Below are 25873 nucleotides of genomic sequence, written 5' to 3' on the forward strand. Positions count from 1 at the left end.
GGCGCCTGGGTCGTACAAAGGATGTAGGCAGCGGTAACATTGCTGCCTATGTCCAGTGATCAGTCTCAGAGACACACAGCAGCCATCACTATTTATTAAAGATCTGTCCGAGAGCCAGATGCAGCCAACAAAAGAGCCACATCTGGCTCCCGAGCCATAGGTTCCCTACCCCTGATATAGAGGATGTGTCAGCTCTCCTCCTGTGTGGTGTAGTATATAAAGGATGTGTGGGCTCTCCTCCTGTGTGGTGTAGTACATAGAGGATGTGTCGGCTCTCCTCCTGTGTGGTGTAGTATATAGAGGATGTGTGGGCTCTCCTCCTGTGTGGTGTAGTATATAGAGGATGTGTCTCCTGTGTGGTGTAGTATATAGAGGATGTGTCTCCTGTGTGGTGTAGTATATAGAGGATGTGTCGGCTCTCCTCCTGTGTGGTGTAGGATATAGAGGAGGTGTCTGCTCTCCTCCTGTGTGGTGTAGTGTAAAGGGGATGTGTCAGCTGTCCTCCTGTGTGGTGTAGTATATAGAGGATGTGCAGGCTCTCCTCCTGTGTGGTGTAGTATATAAAGGAGGAGTCAGCTCTCCTCCTATGTGGTGTAGTATATAGAGGATGTGTCAGCGCTCCTCCTGTGTGGTGTAGTATATAGAGGATGTGTATGCTCTCCTCCTGTGTGGTGTAGTGTATAGAGGATGTGTCGGCTCTCCTCCTGTGTGGTGTAGTATATAGAGGATGTGTCGGCTCTCCTCCTGTGTGGTGTAGTATATAGAGGTTGTGTCGGCTCTCCTCCTGTGTGGTGTAGTATATAGAGGATGTGTCTGCTCTCCTCCTGTGTGGTGTAGTATATAGAGGATGTGACAGCTCTCCTCCTGTGTGGTGTAGTATATAGAGGAGGTGTCAGCTCTCCTCCTGTGTGGTGTAGTATATAGAGGATGTGTCTGCTCTCCTCCTGTGTGGTGTAGTATATAGAGGATGTGTCTGCTCCCCTCCTGTGTGGTGTAGTATATAGAGGATGTGTCAGCTCCCCTCCTGTGGTTGTAGTATATAGAGGATGTGTCTGCTCTCCTCCTGTGTGGTGTAGTATATAGAGGATGTGTCAGCTCCCCTCCTGTGTGGTGTAGTATATAGAGGATGTGTCGGCTCTCCTCCTGTATGGTGTAGTATATAGAGGATGTGTGAGCTCTCCTCCTGTGTGGTGTAGTATATAGAGGATGTGTCGGCTCTCCTCCTGTGTGGTGTAGTATATAGAGGAGGTGTCTGCTCTCCTCCTGTGTCGTGTAGTATATAGAGGATGTGTCTGCTCTCCTCCTGTGTGGTGTAATATATAGCGGATGTGTCAGCTCCCCTCCTGTGTGGTGTAGTATCAGGGCCGGATTATAGGCGGGGCTCCCGGGGCTCAAGCCCCGGGGCCCCCACCATCTTGCCCCCCCCTTGGGGCCTCCACCAGAACGCACCTCCTGCGCGCCCGCTCCCCCCGCCTGAGATGCCCGCTGCATGGAGGAGCCGCCCGCCCCCCATGGCATGAGTGTTACTAACTCCTCCTCAATGGCCGCCATCACCCCCCGGCACAGTTGATACCGCCTCCGGGCCCGCCCCGGCACAGGTGACACCGCCTAAACCCTAAACCCCCCCAGCAACACAGGTGACCGCCTCTCGGCCCGCCCATCCCCCGGCATGCATGGCCGAGCTACCAACCCCCGCCCAAACAAACAACCTCGTTCGGCTAGAACAAGCACCCAAACCCCCACCCCCCCCCCGCTAGAACAAGCACCCGCCGCGCACCCCCCCCTCCGCTAGAACAAGCACCCGCCGCGCACCCCCCCCCTCCGCCCCCCGCTAGAACTAGCACCCGCTGCGCACCCCCCCTCCGCCCCCCCGCTAGAACAAGCACCCGCCGCGCACCCCCCTCCGCCCCCCGCTAGAACAAGCACCCGCCGCCCCCCTCCCCCTCCCCGGCCGGACAAGCAACCCCCCCTCGAACAAGCACCCACCGAACAAGCAACCGAAAGACCCACCCGCACGAAAAAGCACCCTAAAAGGTAAGTATATACATATCAATGTATCTGTGTGTATATATGTATATACAGGGCATATGTGTATATACAGGGCATATGTGTATATACAGGGCATATGTGTATATATGTATATACTGTGTATATATGTATATACTGTGTATATATGCATCTACTGTGTATATATGTTTATACTGTGTATATATGCATCTACTGTGCATATATGTATATACTGTGTATATATGCATCTACTGTGTATGTGTATATATGCATCTACTGTGTATATATGCATCTACTGTGTATATATGTATATACTGTGTATATATGCATCTACTATGTATGTGTATATATGCATCTACTGTGTATATATGCATCTACTGTGTATGTGTATATATGCATCTACTGTGTATATATGCATCTACTGTGTATATATGTATATACTGTGTATATATGCATCTACTGTGTATATATGTATATACTGTGTATGTGTATATATGCATCTACTGTGTATATATGTATATACTGTGTATGTGTATATATGCATCTACTGTGTATATATGCATCTACTGTGTATGTGTATATATGTATCTACTGTGTATATATGCATCTACTGTGTATATATGCATCTACTGTGTATATATGTATATACTGTGTATATATGTATATACTGTGTATATATGCATCTACTGTGTATATATGCATCTACTGTGTATATATGCATCTACTGTGTATGTGTATATATGTATCTACTGTGTATATATGCATCTACTGTGTATGTGTATATGTGTATATACTGTTTATTTATGTGTATATACTGTGTACATGGGTATATATGCATTTACTGTGTATATATGTATGTACAGCGTATATATGCATCTACCGTGTATAGATGTATATACTGTGTATATGGACATAAAAGAAAGAAAGGCAGATGTATAAGGGTGAAAAAGGTAGCAAATTTTATACAGACTACTGTGTATATGGGTATATATGCATCTACTGTGTATATGGGTATATATGCATCTACCGTGTATAGGTGTATATACTGTATTTATACATGCATATATTTATATAAGCATATATGTGTGTACATTTAAATATATATATATATATATTACTGGGAATATGGTATGTATATGCTGTATATACTTTATGTGTGTATATGTTGTATGTGTGTGTATATACTTTATGAGTTTATATATACTCTGTGTATTAGTGTATAAATGTATATGAGTGCATAAATGTGTGCATAAGTGTATACTTGTGTGTATATATGGGTGCAAGTATACGAGTGTAGAACTTTATTTGTGTGTATATAAGTATATAAAGATGTGTATATATCAGTGTGTAATTGTATAAACATGTCTGTATAAGGGAACATGTATGGGGGACGTATATCTGGCCGCAAATTTGCTACCTGATATACTTCCCTCATAGGCATCTATAGTGCTTTGGTATGGTGAGCACAACGAGTACTCACTGTTTCGTGCTGTGGCCGCAAGAGAGATAGAGCGTGCTGTATCTATGGCCATAAGAACGACCACATAGCTCTATTCTCTATGGAGACGGGAGGGGTGAGCTGCGATCTTCTCTCCAGAACGCCCGACGTGTGCCTGCCAGGCTATAGTCAGCGGTGTTACTGAGGGCGAGGCGGCTTTATGTAGCTGTGTTACTGGGGACGAGGCGGCTGTATGTAGCTGTGTTACTGGGGACGAGGTGGCTGTATGTAGCTGTGTTACTGGGGGCGAGGCGGCTGTATGTAGCTGTGTTACTGGGGGCGAGGCGGCTGTATGTAGCTGTGTTACTGGGGGCGAGGCGGCTGTATGTAGCTGTGTTACTGGGGGCGAGGCGGCTGTATGTAGCTGTGTTACTGGGGGTGAGGCGGCTGTATGTAGCTGTGTTACTGGGGGTGAGGCAGCTGTATGTAGCTGTGTTACTGGGGGCGAGGCGGCTGTATGTAGCTGTGTTACTGGGGGCGAGGTGGCTGTATGTAGCTGTGTTACTGGGGGTGAGGCGGCTGTATGTAGCTGTGTTACTGGGGGTGAGGCGGCTGTATGTAGCTGTGTTACTTGGGATGAGGCGGCTGTATGTAGCGGTGTTACTGGGGATGAGGCGGCTGTATGTAGCTGTGTTACTGGGGATGAGGCGGCTGTATGTAGCGGTGTTACTGGGGATGAGGCGGATGTATGTAGCTGTGTTACTGCTAGGATAGTGGAAAGGAAGCAGGAAGACATGTGTGTACGCTACACTCAGTGGGGGCCTCCACAAGATTTTGCGCCCAGGGGCCCCCACCAACCTTAATCCGGCCCTGTGTAGTATATAGAGGATGTGTCAGCTCTCCTCCTGTGTGGTGTAGTATATAGAGGATGTGTCAGCTCTCCTCCTGTGTGGTGTAGTATATAGAGGATGTGTGAGCTCTCTTCCTGTGCGGTGTAGTATATAGAGGATGTGTGAGCTCTCCTCCTGTGTGGTGTAGTATATAGAGGATGTGTGAGCTCTCCTCCTGTGTGGTGTAGTATATAGAGGATGTGTGAGCTCTCCTCCTGTGTGGTGTAGTATATAGAGGATGTGTCGGCTCTCCTCCTGTGTGATGTAGTATATAGAGGATGTGTGGGCTCTCCTCCTGTGTGGTGTAGTATATAGAGGATGTGCAGGCTCTCCTCCTGTGTGGTGTAGTATATAGAGGATGTGCAGGCTCTCCTCCTTTGTGGTGTAGTATATAGAGGATGTGTCAGATCTCCTCCTGTGTGGTGTAGTATATAGAGGATGTGTAGTATATAGAGGATGTGCAGGCTCTCCTCCTGTGTGGTGTAGTATATAGAGGATGTGTCGGCTCTCCTCCTGTGTGGTGTAGTATATATAGGATCTGTGGGCTCTCCTCCTGTGTGGTGTAGTATATAGAGGATGTGTCAGCTCTCCTCCTATGTGGTGCAGTAAATACACTCACCGGCCACTTTATTAGGTACACCTGTCCAACTGCTCGTTAACACTTAATTTCTAATCAGCCAATCACATGGTGGCAACTCAGTGTATTTAGGCATGTAGACATGGTCAAGACAATCTCCTACAGTTCAAACCGAGCATCAGTATGGGAAAGAAAGGTGATTTGGTGCCTTTGAACGTGGCATGGTTGTTGGTGCCAGAAGGGCTGGTCTGAGTATTTCAGAAACTGCTGATCTACTGGGATTTTCACGCACAACCATCTTTAGGGTTTACAGAGAATGGTCTGAAAAAGAAAAAACATCCAGTGAGCGGCAGTTCTGTGGGCGGAAATGCCTTGTTGATGCCAGAGGTCAGAGGAGAATGGGCAGACTGGTTCGAGCTGATAGAAAGGCAACAGTGACTCAAATCGCCACCCGTTACAACCAAGGTAGGCAGAAGAGCATCTCAGAACGCACAGTACGTCGAACTTTGAGGCAGATGGGCTACAGCAGCAGAAGACCACAACGGGTGCCACTCCTTTCAGCTAAGAACAGGAAACTGAGGCTAAAATTTGCACAAGCTCATCGAAATTGGAAAGTAGAAGATTGGAAAAACGTTTCCTGGTCTGATGAGTCTCGATTTCTGCTGCAACATTCGGATGGTAGGGTCAGAATTTAGCGTCAACAACATGAAAGCATGGATCCATCCTGCCTTGTATCAACGGTTCAGGCTGGTGGTGGTGGTGTCATGGTGTGGGGAATATTTTCTTGGCACTCTTTGGGCCCCTTGGTACCAATTGAGCATCGTTGCAACGCCACAGCCTACCTGAGTATTGTTACTGACCATGTCCATCCCTTTATGAGCACAATGTACCCAACATCTGATGGCTACTTTCAGCAGGATAATGCGCCATGTCATAAAGCTGGAATCATCTCAGACTGGTTTCTTGAACATGACAATGAGGTCCCTGCACTCAAATGGCCTCCACAGTCACCAGATCTCAATCCAATAGAGCATCTTTGGGATGTGGTGGAACTGGAGATTCGCATCATGGATGTGCAGCCAATAAATCTGTGGCAACTGTGTGATGCCATCATGTCAATTTGGACCAAAATCTCTGAGGAATGCTTCCAGCACCTTGTTGTATCTATGCCACGAAGAATTGAGGCAGTTCTGAAGGCAAAAGGGGGTCCAACCCGTTACTAGCATGGTGTACCTAATAAAGTGGCCGGTGAGTGTAGATGAAGTGTGGGCTCTCCTCCTGTGTGGTGTAGTATATAGAGGATGTGTCGGCTCTCCTCCTGTGTGGTGTAGTATATAGGGGATGTGTCGCCTCTCCTCATGTGTGGTGTAGTATATAGAGGATGTGTCAGCGCTCCTCCTGTGTGGTGTAGTATATAGAGGATGTGTCAGCTCTCCTCCTGTGTGGTGTAGTATATAGAGGATGTGTCAGCTCTCCTCCTGTGTGGTGTAGTATATAGGGGATGTGTCGCCTCTCCTCATGTGTGGTGTAGTATATAGAGGATGTGTCAGCTCTCCTCCTGTGCGGTGTAGTATATAAAGGAGGTGTCTGCTCTCCTCCTGTGCGGTGTAGTATATAGGGGATGTGTCAGCTCTCCTCCTGTGTGGTGTAGTATATAGAGGATGTGTCAGCTCTCCTCCTGTGGGTGTAGTATATAGAGGATGTGTCCGCTCTCCTCCTGTGTGGCGTAGTATATAGAGGATGTGACAGCTCTTCTCCTGTGTGGTGTAGTATATAGAGGAGGTGTCTGCTCTCCTCCTGTGTGGTGTAGTATATAAAGGATGTGTGGGCTCTCCTCCTGTGTGGTGTAGTATATAGAGGATGTGTCGGCTCTCCTCCTGTGTGGTGTAGTATATAGAGGATGTGTCGGCTCTCCTCCTGTGTGGTGTAGTATAAAGAGGATGTATCGGCTCTCCTCCTGTGTGATGTAGTATATAGAGGATGTGTGGGCTCTCCTCCTGTGTTGTGTAGTATATAGAGGATGTGCAGGCTCTCCTCCTGTGTGGTGTAGTATATAGAGGATGTGCAGGCTCTCCTCCTGTGTGCTGTAGTATATACAGGATGTGTCAGATCTCCTCCTGTGTGGTGTAGTATATAGAGGATGTGTCAGCTCTCCTCCTGTGTGGTGTAGTATATAGAGGAGGTGTCAGCTCTCCTCCTGTGGGTGTAGTATATAGAGGATGTGTCCGCTCTCCTCCTGTGTGGCGTAGTATATAGAGAATGTGACAGCTCTTCTCCTGTGTGGTGTAGTATATAGAGGAGGTGTCTGCTCTCCTCCTGTGTGGTGTAGTATATAGAGGATGTGTGGGCTCTCCTCCTGTGTGGTGTAGTATATAAAGGATGTGTGGGCTCTCCTCCTGTGTGGTGTAGTATATAGAGGATGTGTCGGCTCTCCTCCTGTGTGGTGTAGTATATAAAGGATGTGTGGGCTCTCCTCCTGTGTGGTGTAGTATATAGAGGATGTGTCGGCTCTCTCCTCCCGTGTGGTGTAGTATATAAAGGATGTGTGGGCTCTCCTCCTGTCTGGTGTAGTATATAGAGGATGTGTCTCCTGTGTGGTGTAGTATATAGAGGATGCGTCTCCTGTGTGGTGTAGTATATAGAGGATGTGTCAGCTCTCCTGTGTGGTGTAGTATATAGAAGATGTGTCGGCTCTCCTCCTGTGTGGTGTAGGATATAGAGGAGGTGTCTGCTCTCCTCCTGTGTGGTGTAGTGTATAGGGGATGTGTCAGCTCTCCTCCTGTGTGGTGTAGTATATAGAGGATGTGTATGCTCTCCTCCAATGTGGTGTAGTGTATAGAGGAGGTGTCAGCTCTCCTCCTGTGTGGTGTAGTATATAGAGGAGGTGTCGGCTCTCCTTCTGTGTGGTGTAGTATATAGAGGATGTGTCGGCTCTCCTCCTGTGTGGTGCAGTATTTAGAGGAGGTGTCAGCTCTCCTCCTGTGTGGGGTAATATATAGAGGATGTGTCAGCTCTCCTCCTGTGTGGTGTAGTGTATAGAGGATGTGTCAGCTCTCCTCCTCCTGTGTGGTGTAGTATATAGAGGAGGTGACTGCTCTCCTTTTGTGTGGTGTAGTATATAGAGGATGTGTCGGCTCTCCTCCTGTGTGGTGCAGTATATAGAGGATGTGTCGGCTATCCTCCTGTGTGGTGTAGTATATAAAGGATGTGTGGGCTTTCCTCCTGTGTGGTGTAGTATATAGAGGAAGTGTCGGCTATCCTCCTGTGTGGTGTAGTATATAAAGGATGTGTGGGCTCTCCTCCTGTGTGGTGTAGTATATAGAGGATGTGTCTGCTCTCCTCCTGTGTGGTGTAGTATATAGAGGATGTGTCTGCTCTCCTCCTGTGTGGTGTAGTATATAGAGGATGTGTCAGATCTCCTCCTCTGGGGTGTAGTACATAAAGGATGTTTGGGCTCTCCTCCTGTGTGGTGTAGTATATAGAGGATGTGTCGGCTCTCCTCCTGTGTGGTGTAGTATATAGAGGAGGTGTCAGCTCTCCTCCTGTGTGGTGTAGTATATAGAGGATGTGTCTGCTCTCCTCCTGTGTGGTGTAGTGTATAGGGGATGTGTCAGCTCTCCTCCTGTGTGGTGTAGTATATAGAGGATGTGTATGCTCTCCTCCAATGTGGTGTAGTGTATAGAGGAGGTGTCAGCTCTCCTCCTGCGTGGGGTAATATATAGAGGATGTGTGGGCTCTCCTCCTGTGTGGTGTAGTATATAGAGGAGGTGTCGGCTCTCCTTCTGTGTGGTGTAGTATATAGAGGATGTGTCGGCTCTCCTCCTGTGTGGTGCAGTATATAGAGGAGGTGTCAGCTCTCCTCCTGTGTGGGGTAATATATAGAGGATGTGTCAGCTCTCCTCCTGTGTCGTGTAGTGTATAGAGGATGTGTCAGCTCTCCTCCTCCTGTGTCGTGTAGTATATAGAGGAGGCGTGGGCTCTCCTCCTGTGTGGTGTAGTATATAGAGGAGGTGTCTGCTCTCCTTTTGTGTGGTGTAGTATATAGTGGATGTGTCGGCTCTCCTCCTGTGTGGTGCAGTATATAGAGGATGTGTCGGCTATCCTCCTGTGTGGTGTAGTATATAAAGGATGTGTGGGCTCTCCTCCTGTGTGGTGTAGTATATAGAGGATGTGTCGGCTATCCTCCTGTGTGGTGTAGTATATAAAGGATGTGTGGGCTCTCCTCCTGTGTGGTGTAGTATATAGAGGATGTGTCTGCTCTCCTCCTGTGTGGTGTAGTATATAGAGGATGTGTCTGCTCTCCTCCTGTGTGGTGTAGTATATAGAGGATGTGTCAGCTCTCCTCCTGTGTGGTGTAGTACATAAAGGATGTTTGCGCTCTCCTCCTGTGTGGTGTAGTATATAGAGGATGTGTCGGCTCTCCTCCTGTGTGGTGTAGTATATAGAGGAGGTGTCGGCTCTCCTCCTGTGTGGTGTACTATATAGAGGATGTGTCGGCTCTCCTCCTGTGTGGTGTAGTATATAGAGGATGTGTCAGCTCTCCTCCTGTGTGGCGTAGTATATAGAGGAGGTGTCGGCTCTCCTGTGTGGTGTAGTATATAGAGGATGTGTCAGCTCTCCTCCTGTGTGGTGTAGTATATAGAGGATGTGTGGGCTCTCCTCCTGTGCGGTGTAGTATATAGAGGATGTGTCAGCTCTCCTCCTGTGTGGTGTAGTATATAGAGGATGTGTGAGCTCTCGTCCTGTGTGGTGTAGTATCTAGAGGATGTGTGGGCTCTCCTCCTGTGTGGTGTACTATATAGAGGACGTGTCGGCTCTCCTCCTGTGTGGTGTAGTATATAGAGGAGGTGTCTGCTCTCCTCCTGTGCGGTGTATTATATAGAGGAGGTGTCAGCTCCCCTCCTGTGTGGTGTAGTATATAAAGGAGGTGTCAGCTCTCCTCCTGTGTGGTGTAGTATATGGAGGAGGTGTCTGCTCTCCTCCTGTGTGGTGTAGTATATAAAGGTGGTGTCAGCTCTCCTCCTATGTGGTGTAGTATATAGAGGAGGTGTCTGCTCTTTTCCTGTGTGGTGTAGTATATAAAGGAGGTGTCCGCTCTTCTTTGTGGTGTAGTATATAGAGGATGTGTCAGCTCTCCTGTGTGGTGTAGTATATAGAGGATGTGTCGGCTCTCCTCCTGTGCGGTGTAATATATAGAGGATCTGTCGGCTCTCCTCCTGTGTGGTGTAGTATATAGAGGATGTGTGGGCTCTCCTTCTGTGTGGTGTAGTATATAGAGGATGTGTCAGCGCTCCTCCTGTGTGGTGTAGTATATAGAGGAGGTGTCGGCTCTCCTCCTGTGTGGTGTAGTATATAGAGGAGGTGTCGGCTCTCCTCCTGTGTGGTGTAGTATATAGAGGATGTGTATGCTCTCCTCCTGTGTGGTGTATTATATAGAGGAGGTGTCTGCTCTCCTCCTGTGCGGTGTAGTATATAAAGTAGGTGTCAGCTCTCCTCCTGTGTGGTGTAGTATATAGAGGAGGTGTCTGCTCTCCTCCTGTGTGGTGTAGTATATAAAGGAGGTGTCCGCTCTCCTGTGTGGTGTAGTATATGGAGGATGTTTCAGCTCTCCTGTGTGGTGTAGTATATAGAGGATGTGTCGGCTCTCCTCCTGTGTGGTGTAGTATATAGAGGATGTGTCGGCTCTCCTCCTGTGTGGTGTAGTATATAGAGGATCTGTGGGCTCTCCTCCTGTGTGGTGTAGTATATAGAGGATGTGTGGGCTCTCCTCCTGTGTGGTGTAGTATATAGAGGATGTGACAGCTCTGCTCCTGTGTGGTGTAGTATATAGAGGATGTGACAGCTCTCCTCCTGTGTGGTGTAGTATATAGAGGATGTGTCAGCTCTCCTCCTGTGTGGTGTAGTATATAGAGGATGTGTCAGCCCTCTGTGCGGTGTAGTATATAGAGGATGTGTCAGCTCTCCTCCTGTGTGGTGTAGTATATAGAGGATGTGTCTGCTCTCCTGTGTGGTGTAGTATATAGAGGATGTGTCTGCTCTCCTGTGTGGTGTAGTATATAGAGGATGTGTCAGCTCTCCTGTGTGGTGTAGTATATAGAGGAGGTGTCTGCTCTCTTCCTGTGTGGTGTAGTATATAGAGGATGTGTGGGCTCTCCTCCTGTGTGGTGCAGTATATAGAGGATGTGCATGCTCTCCTCCTGTGTGGTGTAGTATATAGAGGAGGTGTCTGCTCTCCTCCTGTGTGGTGTAGTATATAAAGGAGGTGTCCGGTCTCCTCCTGTGTGGTGTAGTATATAGAGGATGTGTCAGCCCTCTGTGTGGTGTAGTATATAGAGGATGTGTCAGCTCTCCTCCTGTGTGGTGTAGTATATAGAGGATGTGTCTGCTCTCCTGTGTGCTGTAGTATATAGAGGATGTGTCAGCTCTCCTGTGTCGTGTAGTATATAGAGGATGTGTCCGCTCTCCTCCTGTGTGGTGTAGTATATAGAGGAGGTGTCTGCTCTCCTCCTGTGTGGTGTAGTATATAGAGGATGTGTGGGCTCTCCTCCTGTGCGGTGTAGTATATAGAGGATGTGTGGGCTCTCCTCCTGTGTGGTGTAGTATATAGAGGATGTGTCTGCTCTCCTGTGTGGTGTAGTATATAGAGGATGTGTCAGCTCTCCTGTGTCGTGTAGTATATAGAGGATGTGTGGGCTCTCCTCCTGTGTGGTGTAGTATATAGAGGATGTGTCAGCTCTCCTCCTGTGTGGTGTAGTATATAGAGGATGTGTCAGCCCTCTGTGTGGTGTAGTATATAGAGGATGTGTCAGCTCTCCTCCTGTGTGGTGTAGTATATAGAGGATGTGTTTGCTCTCCTGTGTGGTGTAGTATATAGAGGATGTGTCAGCTCTCCTGTGTGGTGTAGTATATAGAGGATGTGTCTGCTCTCCTCCTGTGTGGTGTAGTATATAGAGGATGTGTCAGCCCTCTGTGTGGTGTAGTATATAGAGGATGTGTCAGCTCTCCTCCTGTGTGGTGTAGTATATAGAGGATGTGTCTGCTCTCCTCCTGTGTGGTGTAGTATATAGAGGATGTGTCAGCTCTCCTGTGTGGTGTAGTATATAGAGGATGTGTCCGCTCTCCTCCTGTGTGGTGTAGTACATAGAGGAGGTGTCTGCTCTCCTCCTGTGTGGTGTAGTATATAGAGGATGTGTGGGCTCTTCTCCTGTGTGGTGTAGTATATAGAGGAGGTGTCTGCTCTCCTCCTGTGTGGTGTAGTATATAGAGGAGGTGTCTGCTCTCCTCCTGTGTGGTGTAGTATATAGAGGAGGTGTCTGCTCTCCTCCTGTGTGGTGTAGTATATAAAGGAGGTGTCCGCTCTCCTGTTTGGTGAAGCCAAGAGTAAAGGACACTTCAGGATCTTGGACAAAAGAGTTAAAAAAAAGAAAAAGAAAAAAAATCGGGGTGAATGCAGAGAATTGCTTTAGCAAAACATGTGGTTTCTCAGGTGCCTTTTGAGGAATATATTCAGATTGGAATCACTTAGAGATCTGCTTGTAGAGGGACATGTTTGTATAGATCTCTATTATACACTGTAAAAGTCGTAGAGTTGTGTGCAGCCATTAATACAATACATCTACTTGATATAATCCTCATGTCCCTCTACAAGCAGATCTCATAAGCAGCCTAAAGCTTAGTAAGACATACATACCTCATGACCAGCAGGTGGCAGAGTTTCATTGCTTTTGAAACATCACACTCAATAACATGAACATGTAATAAATACAAAGTCATTTCTATAGATTTGCACCTTTATTATTTGTTGATTCTGTAATTTAAACAAAAAATATAAATAAACATAAATAAAAATAACAATGAAAATCAATAAAAATAAGAAGAAATAATAGATTGTTACTCACTACACACATATATCCAGCAGGATGTATAAGGAGAAAGTCCAGCGCCTGATCCAGGCAAAGATGGGCAGGTTCCAGCCCCAGGACCCCGGGAGAATTGGGCGTCTTCTGGATGACCTCTGATGAGGCGGCAGGACCTCTACCTGCACATGGCAGACGGCAGATGAGGACACCCTTGTACCTCTGACATGTGACTGTTTATTGAATATTCTGTGGGTCTGCCATACACTTTAGTAGAATTACCCTTCAAAATAAACCTTAAAGGGGTTGGCCACTCTTTTACATAAGTTTCCCATCTGCCTTTATTGCCCTATAGATAATTCCTGAATGTTCATCACGTGATTCAGCCGTCCTGCTACTTCCTTTTGTGCTGTGTGCAGACTCTCAGTGATTCTTTGTTTACATGTGTGAGCTCTGCTGAATAGGAGGAGCTGTAGCAAGAGAGTTATGACTCATCCGCTCCCTCCCTCTCCCCTCTTACTGTCTCTGTCAGTGAGGACAGACCTTGAGAAGAAAGATATGGTGGGAGACGCCATAAGGACAACTTAGAGCAGTGAGAGAGAGGAAGTTGTGTATATATGCAGAGGGCAGCAGGGTGAGAACAATGAAAGGGTTAAGCTATAAAGGAGGCAGAGACATAGATACATACAGAGATCTGTCTAATGGAAGAGATTTATTGAAAAGGGGCCAACCCCTTTAATATCTAGTTATGATCATAGAAAGCTGCAGTGTGTGTTATGTATTGTCCCTGGAGTTCGGTGTAATCACAGCCATCTGTATCTTGTTAGCAGAACTGTCAAAAATGTTAATACACGAATCCTCACCCTGCTGTGCACTTTACCTACTGCATTATATTATTTCACCATCTCTCTTCCCTGAAAAACCTTAAGCAGGCTTCTAGCGGAGTACTACTTTTTTAATCATAGAAAATGGAAGGGGCCTCATTGCAGAGATCACAGAGCACAGCAGTGTGAGGACACGCCCCCCAATTTTTTTTTGTCACAGTCCTGCTGCTATTAACAACATAGACGTAGACAACATAGAAGGAATGATTACACATTTCTCCCGAACCATTACACTAAACTCTCCCTTTAGCGTGGACACACTCCCTTTAAAAGAAAAAAGAATCAGAAGAAGCAACTCATGAAAACACACAGAGACAAGATAAGCGCAGATATGGTAGATTCATACTGGAGGGCTGGCGGTCCAGGGATGCATGTATCTGGAGGGCTGGCGGTCCAGGGATGCATGTATCTGGAGGGCTGGCGGTCCAGGGATGCATGTATCTGGAGGGCTGGCGGTCCAGGGATGCATGTATCTGGAGGGCTGGCGGTCCAGGGATGCATGTATCTGGAGGGCTGGCGGTCCAGGGATGCATGTATCTGGAGGGCTGGCGGTCCAGGGATGCATGTATCTGGAGGGCTGGCGGTCCAGGGATGCATGTATCTGGAGGGCTGGCGGTCCAGGGATGCATGTATCTGGAGGGCTGGAGGTCCAGGGGTGCATGTATGCGGAGGACTGGCGGTCCAGGGATGCATGTATCTGGAGGGCTGGCGGTCCAGGGATGCATGTATCTGGAGGGCTGGAGGTCCAGGGGTGCATGTATGCGGAGGACTGGCGGTCCAGGGATGCATGTATCCGGAGGACTGGCGGTCCAGGGATGCATGTATGCGGAGGACTGGCGGTCCAGGGGTGCATGTTTCCGGAGGGCTGGCGGTCCAGGGATGCATGTATCTGCAGGGGATTCTCTAGTTCTCAGAGGAGTCTTCGGTCTCTTCGGTGGAGCCGTCACTCTCCAGGTCCGGACGCCGGCGGGTTTGTAGGGTTTTCTTAGGAGAAGCCACACGGGTGACATCTCGGGAAGGAGGAAGAAGACTGCTGCTGGACGGGAGAGCGATGGAGCAGGCAGATAACTGAGCAACACTGGAGACAAAACAGAAGCAAAGATTTCCTTAAAGGGGATGTACAAATAATGGTCTTCCTTATATTTCTAGAAACCACTGATTGGTATTGCAGTTCATACTCTGTTAAAGGGAACCTGTCATCAGATTTTACTCCATTAAAACAGCAGCCCCCTCAGGTAGGGGACAAAATGTTTCGAGAATTCCCTCTTTTATGGGAAATCTCCTCCAAAGTCTTGTGAAAATTAGCAGAGAAGAGTCATATTTTGCCTGTGATGCTCTATAGGACTTATTAGAAACTGGATCTGCAGCTCACATTTCTAGACATTTCTGTAACTCCCTGTCTCTCCAGTTGTGTACATCACAAAAACACAAGAGGAAGATCTGAAAGATGAGATTCTTATCTTCAGTATGACACCACTAACATGTTTCTAGCATGATATGGTCTCTTGAAGTAACTTTCCCCCTGCAGCGTCTAAACTTGACACATCTGAAGTAAATATGACTCTTCTCTGCTCATTGTTATGAGACTTTAAAGATTTTTTTTGAAAGGGGAATTCTAGAAAGGACATTTCATCCCCATCCTCATGGGGCTGCAAGTTTAGAGGGGTAAAATCTGGTGACAGAGTGAACTGTAATACCGGACTCGGCCTATGAACAGGGGTGGTGCTGTTCATTGGAATAAAGTAGATGCTTTATTCACACCTTGAATGCATAAAAATCATCAGCCACTTACATCCTGTCCAGCTCCTTATCCAGAACTTCATCCACTAATAAATCCGCTTTATCCGGCAGAGCCCCTAAAAGACAAGAATCACGATAAACGGTATTATAACCCGCGAAGGACGACTCGCCTCCTAGAAATTAACTTCAGATTAAGCAACTTTTATCACCAAAAAATTCTGATACAAAAGGCCAGACCCTCTCCGCTTCTTCTGTAAACCAGGTGTACAGGACCTTTGAAATGTGGCAGTAGGTCCTTTAGTGAACCTGAGGCCCAAGGACCTAGTAGCAACTGCAACCTCTGTACTCCCATTAGATAAATCCCTACTCTCCCTCATTCAGCAGATGGGAATATTAGTAAATCTGGCCATAAACTACACAAATTGATCAACTAGAGGACCCTAGGTCACAGGTCCTACTGTGCACATTTCCAGAATAGGGTTAGGAGGTGGATGCCCAGCACCCCCACAGATCAGCTGCAGTGGTCAAACCAGGTTACTGCAGCTTCGCTCCTGTACCAATGAATAGGTACCCTGCAGTACCCTGGTCTGACCACTAGGTTTGAGGACCTTGTACACTGCAGGTTTTAGAAGAAGTCGCTGTACAAGATCATCTTGTTCTCATAAGTGTCCACTTGATATCTCACTCCAGATTCCTGGTAAGAATTTAGCCTTGGAGAACAGGTGCCATAATCACGAGACATGGAAAACCCCCCAAATAACTTTCAGAGCCATAAATAACCCAAATAATAAAGGGTCCACCTCGCACTTCTGCAGCTTTGTTACAATTTCATCCAATGTCTTAATGGCGATTCTATGTCTTAAGGTGTCTTAAAGGGTTATTTCAAGGATTTCCATATTGATAATGTTAATTTTAACACATCCGATCCTATTAATTCTTAGCTGTTAAACCTTTAGGTATTGTCTTCAGGGTTTGTCAAGACATTTTTCTAAAGAATCGGCGCCCCCTTCTATAAATAGGTTTGGTCAGATACTGCAACTCCGCACTGTCACTTAAACTAACCCACACTAACTAAACATGTCTATGAAAACTACTATTATACAGCAGTACAACTATCCCTATATTGTTCCTCTCTATGCCTGAAAAGTTCCTCAGTCCGTTCATAAAGTTGACACATTGGGGCTCATTTACTAACCCGGTACTGTCGCGATCCAGCGGCGCGTTCTCCGACGAGGATGCAGAGCTTGCCGGGATTCACTAAGGTCATGCGCTCTATATCCACTAAGTGTCGCTGCTGCGCCAAGGTCCACCGGAGTTCACCATCCTATTCCTGGTGCATGTAAGTGCGTGTCAAGCAACACTTTTTTAAAATAGCACGATTTCCGACAGCCACCCTCCCCGTTTTTTGTCGCATGTAAGCAGGCGCCGATGCGACACAATCCGATCGCATGCGCTATTCGGGCCCTTAGTAAATGAGCCCCAATGATCGGACTCACATGGGGTCATTTGCATACATGCGGAGTCAGCTTTATGCACGGACTGTGGAACTTTACAGGTATGGGGAGGAACAATATAGGGATAGTTGTACTGATGTTTAAGATCAGGTTACTTAGTTTGGGTTGGTTTTAATGACACATTTTCTGTATTAAAACTTCTAGATGTTACAGTTTCCTTTCCTTTAAGAAAGTTAAAAAAAAATGTGATTTTAGCCCGATCCCAGATCTTCAGAGCCGCTAGGTATGAGGGCATGAAAAGGTAATAATTCCCCAGTTTTTGACTAATTTTCCCATCATTTCCTGTTGATGGAATCTCCTCTTCAAGCCGGATCAAGTCCAGGGAATCTCTGACTACACAGGTGATGGCTGATGAGACTTGTTACTACGTGGGGCACAGCTGTGCTGAACGTGAGCCACACGTGGTGACATCTGCTGCAGATTGTCGGGAGGGTGGGGAGGGGGTTGTGCTGCTTCACATCTGACACATTAAACTGGTACAAAAACGGGATTAAACGTGGAAGACTCAGAGATAAAATAACGTCCCTCACGTTGAGTCTGATGGATTTGGCACAGATCAAAGCGGCGCTCTTATCTTCTTACATGGATGTTCTAGATAAAAGCAAACTGCTGCGACATGAAAGGAAACGCTGCGTCATAATAAGTAGACTACTACTTCTCACTAGAGAGACGATCCGGAGATATGGGGGAGGGGCCGTGCGCTTCAACTATGCAAATTAGGACAAAGTGTGATCCAGATTATATGGACAGTACAGGGTGAATGGGGACAAAAGACTAAAGATTCTTAAAGGGAAATCTTGTTGCAACCAGTTATTGAGAGTTGTGTAAAGCATACTGGGGCACATTTACTAAGGGTCTGAATGCCACACTTTCGTCGGGTTTCCCGAATCTTTCCATTTTGCGCCGATTTGCCCAGGGATGTTGGCACAGGCGACCGGATTGTGGCGCACAACCCGACGGATCAGCACTCACATGCACCAGCAGCGACACAGGAAGGAACTCGGACGCATGATGTTAGTGAATCGCGCCGGACTCGAATCCACGTCGGACAACACACTGCGGGATAGCGACGGGACCGGGTAAGTAAATCTGCCCCAATGTGTCGTCATGGTAACAGACTACAAATCAACTCATGTCCACAGGATCAGACTATACACAGCCTGTTCTTCTGCCACTATGGAGACAGCTGTACATGGGGGATGTGCACACCTAGTGCCTACTGTATCCCATGTACCAGTGTGCCTACTGTATCCCATGTACCAGTGTGCCTACTGTATCCCATGTACCAGTGTGCCTACTGTATCCCATGTACCAGTGTGCCTACTGTATCCCATGTACCAGTGTGCCTACTGTATCCCATGTACCAGTGTATCCTACTGTATCCCATGTACCAGTGTGCCTACTGTATCCAATGGGCCAATGTACCCTACTGTATCCCATGTACCAGTGTGCCTACTGTATCCCATGTACCAGTGTGCCTACTGTATCCAATGGGCCAATGTACCCTACTGTATCCCATGTACCAGTGTGCCTACTGTATCCCATGTACCAGTGTGCCTACTGTATCCCATGTACCAGTGTGCCTACTGTATCCCATGGGCCAATGTACCCTACTGTATCCCATGGGCCAATGTACCCTACTGTATCCCATGTGCCCTACTGTATCCCATGGGCCAATGTACCCTACTGTATACCATGTGCCCTACTGTATCCCATGGGTCAATGTGCCCTACTGTATCCCATGGGTCAATGTGCCCTACTGTATCCCATGGGCCAATGTACCCTACTGTATACCATGTGCCCTACTGTATCCCATGGGTCAATGTGCCCTACTGTATCCCATGTGCCCTACTGTATCCCATGGGTCAATGTGCCCTACTGTATCCCATGTGCCCTACTATATCCCATGGGCCAGTGTATCCTACTGTATCCCATTTGCCCTACTGTATCCCAGGTGCCAGTGTATCCTACTGTATCCCAGGTGCCAGTGTATCCTACTGTATCCCAGGTGCCAGTGTGCCCTACTGTATCCCATGTGCCCTGTTTCCCATGGGCCAGTGTGCACTACTGTATCCCATGTACCAGTGTATCCTACTGTATTCCATGGGCCAGTATACCCTACAGTATCCCATGTGCCTACTGTTTCCCATAGGCCAGTGTGCCCTACTATTTCCCATGGGCCAGTGTGCTCTACCTTATCCCATGTGCCAGTGTATCCTACTGTATCCCAGGTGCCAGTGTGCCCTACTGTATCCCATGTGTCAGTGTGCCCTACTGTATCCCAGGTGCCAGTGTGCCCTACTGTATCCCATGTGCCAGTGTGCCCTACTGTATCCCATGTGCCCTACTGTATCCCAGGTGCCAGTGTACCCTTACTGTATCCCAGGTGCCAGTGTGCCCTACTGTATCCCATGTGTCAGTGTGCCCTACTGTATCCCAGGTGCCAGTGTGCCCTACTGTATCCCAGGTGCCAGTGTGCCCTACTGTATCCCAGGTGCCAGTGTGCCCTACTGTATCCCAGGTGCCAGTGTACCCTTACTGTATCCCAGGTGTCAGTGTGCCCTACTGTATCCCATGTGTCAGTGTGCCCTACTGTATCCCAGGTGCCAGTGTGCCCTACTGTATCCCAGATGCCAGTGTGCCCTACTGTATCCCAGGTGCCAGTGTGCCCTACTGTATCCCAGGTGCCAGTGTACCCTTACTGTATCCCAGGTGCCAGTGTGCCCTACTGTATCCCATGTGTCAGTGTGCCCTACTGTATCCCAGGTGCCAGTGCGCCCTACTGTATCCCATGTGTCAGTGTGCCCTACTGTATCCCAGGTGCCAGTGTGCCCTACTGTATCCCATGTGCCAGTGTGCCCTACTGTATCCCATGTGCCCTACTGTATCCCAGGTGCCAGTGTACCCTTACTGTATCCCAGGTGCCAGTGTGCCCTACTGTATCCCATGTGTCAGTGTGCCCTACTGTATCCCAGGTGCCAGTGTGCCCTACTGTATCCCAGGTGCCAGTGTGCCCTACTGTATCCCAGGTGCCAGTGTGCCCTACTGTATCCCAGGTGCCAGTGTACCCTTACTGTATCCCAGGTGCCAGTGTGCCCTACTGTATCCCATGTGTCAGTGTGCCCTACTGTATCCCAGGTGCCAGTGTGCCCTACTGTATCCCAGATGCCAGTGTGCCCTACTGTATCCCAGGTGCCAGTGTGCCCTACTGTATCCCAGGTGCCAGTGTACCCTTACTGTATCCCAGGTGCCAGTGTGCCCTACTGTATCCCATGTGTCAGTGTGCCCTACTGTATCCCAGGTGCCAGTGTGCCCTACTGTATCCCAGGTGCCAGTGCGCCCTACTGTATCCCATGTGTCAGTGTGCCCTACTGTATCCCAGGTGCCAGTGTGCCCTACTGTATCCCATGTGTCAGTGTGCCCTACTGTATCCCAGGTGCCAGTGTGCCTACTGTATCCCAGGTGCCAGTGTGCCCTACTGTATCCCATGTGCCCTACTGTATCCCAGGTGCCAGTGTACCCTTACTGTATCCCAGGTGCCAGTGTGCCCTACTGTATCCCATGGGCCAGTGTGCCCTACTGTATCCCATGTGTCAGTGTGCCCTACTGTATCCCAGGTGCCAGTGTGCCCTACTGTATCCCAGGTGCCAGTGTGCCCTACTGTATCCCAGGTGCCAGTGTGCCCTACTGTATCCCAGGTGCCAGTGTGCCCTACTGTATCCCATGTGCCAGTGTGTCTCATCATATTTTGAGATGCAATGCACGGATGGCACAGACGGCCACTCACCAATCTTCTGGTTGATGCCGGCGTTCTTGGACAGGGCCATAAGGAATCCGTAGAAGGTCACCCGGGGGGCGCTGTTGAGAATCTCTCCGATGAGTGGCAGGGGAGGACTGGTACTAGAGAACAGAAGAGATGAGAGTAATGTAATAGTAACCTCTGTACATGATAATATCCATACAGGGGGAAGTACAGGGTCTGGCTATGTCACTGTGATCATCCATAACCCCGGGGCTATGTTCCCCATCACTGGACGCCTGCTATCATCTCTGTACTGACACACAGTGACGGAAACCAGCTGTAAGGTAAATGAGCGGTCACTGTCCATAATATCACGTAATGAAGGATCAGACAAAGGGCCTGCAAACCAGACTGATCCCATGGGAGGATTTTCACCTAATTTCCCACCAGGAATCCACCAAATCCCGAAAGACTCAGTCAGCAGAGGATAATTCGGAGAAGCGGGGGGCCGCGTCATGGTATAACAACTTCACTTTATAAGGAATTGTGTTCTGCTGTGACACGGCGTCACTAGAAGCGCCAGTCTAGTATCGGGAGGTGATTTCACATAAATGAGTAGTTAAAGGGACAAGATGAAACTTCATAATATATGTGATCAGAAGAAAGGGATTCCTTCTCCACTTACTTGGCTCTTATCCCCCCCTCCTCCTGGTCACTCTAAAATATCTGCTGAATTTCATCTAGCTAGTAAGACAGACAGAAATCCACAGTGGTGTAAGGTTACATAGAAGTCTATGGAGAGGAGAAGGGGAGGAGCAAGTCTCAGCAGCTAGGTCTCCACCCACCAGCTCACTACAGATACAGAAACTAGCTGTGGTGTAAATTATATAGACGTCTATGGGGAGGGGGGAGTAGCGAGTCTCAGCAGCTAGGTCTCCACTCACCAGCTTACTACAGATACAGAAACTAGCTGTGGTTTAAATTATATAGAAGTCTATGGGGAGGGGGGAGTAGCGAGTCTCAGCAGCTAGGTCTCCACCCACCAGCTCACTACAGATACAGAAACTAGCTGTGATGTAAATTATATAGAGGTCTATGGGGAGGAGAGGGGGAGTATGAGTCACAGCAGCTAGGTCTCCACTCACCAGCTCACTACAGATACAGAAACCTGCTGTGATGTAAATTATATAGAAGTCTATGGGGAGGAGAGGGGGAGTATGAGTCACAGCAGCTAGGTCTCCACTCACCAGCTCACTACAGATACAAAAACTAGCTGTGGTGTAAATTATATAGAAGTCTATGGGGAGGGAGGAGTAGCGAGTCTCAGCAGCTAGGTCTCCACTCACCAGCTCACTACAGATACAGAAACTAGCTGTGGTGTAATTTATATAGACGTCTATGGGGAGGGGGGGGAGTATGAGTCACAGCAGCTAGGTCTCCACTCACCAGCTCACTACAGATACAGAAACTAGCTGTGGTGTAAATTATATAGACGTCTATGGGGAGGGGGGGGGGAGTATGAGTCACAGCAGCTAGGTCTCCACTCACCAGCTCACTACAGATACAAAAACTAGCTGTGGTGTAAATTATATAGAAGTCTATGGGGAGGGAGGAGTAGCGAGTCTCAGCAGCTAGGTCTCCACTCACCAGCTCACTACAGATACAGAAACTAGCTGTGGTGTAATTTATATAGACGTCTATGGGGAGGGGGGAGTATGAGTCACAGCAGCTAGGTCTCCACTCACCAGCTCACTACAGATACAGAAACTAGCTGTGGTGTAAATTATATAGACGTCTATGGGGAGGGGGGAGTATGAGTCACAGCAGCTAGGTCTCCACTCACCAGCTCACTACAGATACAGAAACTAGCTGTGGTGTAAATTATATAGACGTCTATGGGGAGGGCAGGGGGGAAGTAGTGAGTCACAGTAGCTAGGTCTCCACTCACCAGCTCACTACAGATACAGAAACTAGCTGTGGTGTAAATTATATAGACGTCTATGGGGAGGGGATGGGGGAGTAGTGAGTCACAGGAGCCAGGTCTCCACTCAACAGAACACTACACGTACAGGAATCCACTGAGGTGTCATGTTACATAGAAGTCTATGGGAGGGGAGGGTGGAGTAATGAATCACAACAGCTAGGTCGCCACCCATCAGCATACTTCAGATACAGGAACCAGCTGTGGTGTCAGATTACATGGAGGTCTATGAGGAGGAGGGGAGGAGTAATGAATCACAACAGCTAGGTCGCCACCCATCAGCATACTACAGATACAGGAACCAGCTGCGGTGTCAGATTACATGGAGGTCTATGAGGAGGGAGGGGGGGAGTAGTGAGTCACAGCAGCTAGGTCTCCGCTCACCAGCATACTACAGCCTAATTGGGGACCACAGGGTTAAACGTCCTCCTAAGCATCCTCCAATTTACTCTATACAGTACAGAGCAGGTTACAACCTCTATGGCCACAAACATGAGTGTTTATAAAAGGGGGTCTCCAGGACATGGATAGTGACACCTATCCCCAACAGCTGTTTCCTGTGACCATTCAGATGGGCTCACTAGGGACAGCGCCATTCATTGTATAGTGGCTGTCCTTGTTATTGCAGCTCAGATTTATTTCCTTCAATGTGATATCACTACAGAGAACGTGTATGGACGTTCTCCCTCTCCGGCGCCATGGCAACAAAGTGACAATACAAAATCAGCTGGATTCAATGTAGCGAGTTATAAACCTGCCGCATACAAAGGACACATGACAGATGCCACGTCATGGGGAGGGGACCGGCTGCACCTATGACTCACAGCCCAGGCACAATACAGAGGATGGAGGAGGGTATTACATCTACAGATCCGAGGGATAGAGAGGGGGGGCGACTGTTAGTCTATATGGGGGTGTAACAGTCACCAATCACATAATTATCCTAAATCCTGGTGACAGGACAGAGGGATCTATAAAGGAGAATGTATACAAGAAATCACATCCATGACAATATCTATATACACTCACCGGCCACTTTATTAGGTACACCATGCTAGTAACGGGTTGGACCCCCTTTTGCCTTCAGAACTGCCTCAATTCTTTGTGGCATAGATTCAACAAGGTGCTGGAAGCATTCCTCAGAGATTTTGGTCCATATTGACATGATGGCATCACACAGTTGCCGCAGATTTGTCGGCTGCACATCCATGATGCGAATCTCCCGTTCCACCACATCCCAAAGATGCTCTATTGGATTGAGATCTGGTGACTGTGGAGGCCATTTGAGTACAGTGACCTCATTGTCATGTTCAAGAAACCAGTCTGAGATGCTTCCAGCTTTATGACATGGCGCATTATCCTGCTGAAAGTAGCCATCAGATGTTACAGGGTACATTGTGCTCATAAAGGGATGGACATGGTCAGCAACAATACTCAGGTAGGCTGTGGCGTTGTACCAAGGGGCCCAAAGAGTGCCAAGATTATTCCCCACACCATGACACCACCACCACCAGCCTGACCCGCTGATACAAGGCAGGATGGATCCATGCTTTCATGTTGTTGACGCCAAATTCTGACCCTACATCCGAATGTCGCAGCAGAAATCGAGACTCATCAGACCAGGCAACGTTTTTCCAATCTTCTACTTTCCAATTTCGATGAGCTTGTGCAAATTGTAGCCTCAGTTTCCTGTTCTTAGCTGAAAGGAGTGGCACCCGGTGTGGTCTTCTGCTGCTGTAGCCCATCTGCCTCAAAGTTTGACGTACTGTGTCCTCAGAGATGCTCTTCTGCCTACCTTGGTTGTAACGGGTGGCGATTTGAGTCACTGTTGCCTTTCTATCAGCTCGAACCAGTCTGCCCATTCTCCTCTGACCTCTGGCATCAACAAGGCATTTCCGCCCACAGAACTGCCGCTCACTGGATGTTTTTTCTTTTTCGGACCATTCTCTGTAAACCCTAGAGATGGTTGTGCGTGAAAATCCCAGTAGATCAGCAGTTTCTGAAATACTCAGACCAGCCCGTCTGGCACCAACAACCATGCCACGTTCAAAGGCCTCAAATCACCTTTCTTCCCCATACTGATGCTCGGTTTGAACTGCAGGAGATTGTCTTGACCATGTCTACATGCCTAAATGCACTGAGTTGCCTCCATGTGATTGGCTGATTAGAAATTAAGTGTTAACGAGCAGTTGGACAGGTCTACCTAATAAAGTGGCTGGTGAGTGTATATCAGTCATTTATCTACTATCACTATATATTATATCTACCATCTATATTGTATCTATCTCATATCTAACTAACTATCTATGTCATATCTATCTATCTATGTCATATCTATCTATCTATCTATATATGTATCATCTATCTATCTATCTATATATCTCCTATCTATCTATGTCATATCTATCTATCTATCTATCTATCTATCTATATATGTATCATCTATCTATCTATTCCTACAGGAGCAGGAAAAGAAGCGACCAGCTTTTTGCACGTTTATAAATGACCCCATTGAGTGGCTAAATAATCTCCCTCTAAAGCTTTCCCTGGTGTTCATGCACATAGTAATATACATCGCTGCAGAACATGTTGGTGCCACATAAGCCGTAGAGAGGAAAGTGGTCGCTGTTCTGTATCACATGAGTAAGTCAATGGCCTCTCAGCCCTGTCTGCTGGGTCATAATTGTCTATAATTGGCTTTGTGGGGCTCTTCCAGCCCGGACTACAAGGCTCGTCCTTCCATTATCGGCACTTCAGGCCTCCTACAAGCCGCACATAATGAGGCGTCTGCTTGTCCTCCCCCCCAGACAGATCCCATAAGTGACTACAAGTGGCGGGAGGTTTACAGAAAGTGCTGAGACCTCTTCAGATTAGGAGTCTCCCCTGGTAATAGCCTCTTCTCCCCCCCCCCCCCCAGGTGCAGGGTTTACAAAGAGAAGAGCACCTAAAGGAGGCCGCAGCTATGTCACCCAGGTATTTACTCAGCTAAGCTGAACACACCCATAGGAGGAATGTGTTACACAAGGCACAGAGCGGCCCAAAAATATCGCACAGGAACAGTGGGGCCTGACAATGTGGTCACTGGTTACTGTATATTTAGCCACCACAATCACATGCGCACAGTCAGCACTGCTACATCTATGCTATATTCTGCCACTGCTCCATGCTCCGGACCTGCAGAATATAAGACACAGGAACTTTTTAGCAAGTTTTCCTCTTGCTAATAAGAGCGTCTTATAGTCTG

General features: G+C 47.8%; 1 protein-coding gene and 1 long non-coding RNA gene across 2 annotated transcripts in view; one reads left to right on the forward strand and one right to left on the reverse strand.

The window, feature by feature from the left end:
- Nucleotides 1-13480, forward strand: part of LOC140071258 (uncharacterized) — a 39848-nt gene extending 26368 nt beyond the window's left edge. The window contains exon 2 of the long non-coding RNA XR_011849099.1: nucleotides 12831-13480. This is a non-coding gene — a long non-coding RNA (uncharacterized lncRNA). The remainder of the gene's footprint in view (nucleotides 1-12830) is intronic.
- Nucleotides 13481-13853: 373 nt separating this feature from the next.
- The window catches only part of CSTPP1 (centriolar satellite-associated tubulin polyglutamylase complex regulator 1), a 95524-nt gene continuing 83504 nt past the window's right edge, over nucleotides 13854-25873 (reverse strand). The window contains exons 7-9 of the mRNA XM_072118795.1: nucleotides 20694-20806; nucleotides 15445-15508; nucleotides 13854-14730 (exon numbers count right to left, since the gene is read on the reverse strand). Of these exons, the coding sequence (XP_071974896.1) occupies nucleotides 14556-14730; nucleotides 15445-15508; nucleotides 20694-20806 (352 nt within the window). The 3' untranslated portion in view covers nucleotides 13854-14555. The remainder of the gene's footprint in view (nucleotides 14731-15444; nucleotides 15509-20693; nucleotides 20807-25873) is intronic.

This window comes from Engystomops pustulosus, chromosome 7 (assembly GCF_040894005.1).
Source record: "Engystomops pustulosus chromosome 7, aEngPut4.maternal, whole genome shotgun sequence".
NCBI classification, from domain to species: domain Eukaryota; kingdom Metazoa; phylum Chordata; class Amphibia; order Anura; family Leptodactylidae; genus Engystomops; species Engystomops pustulosus.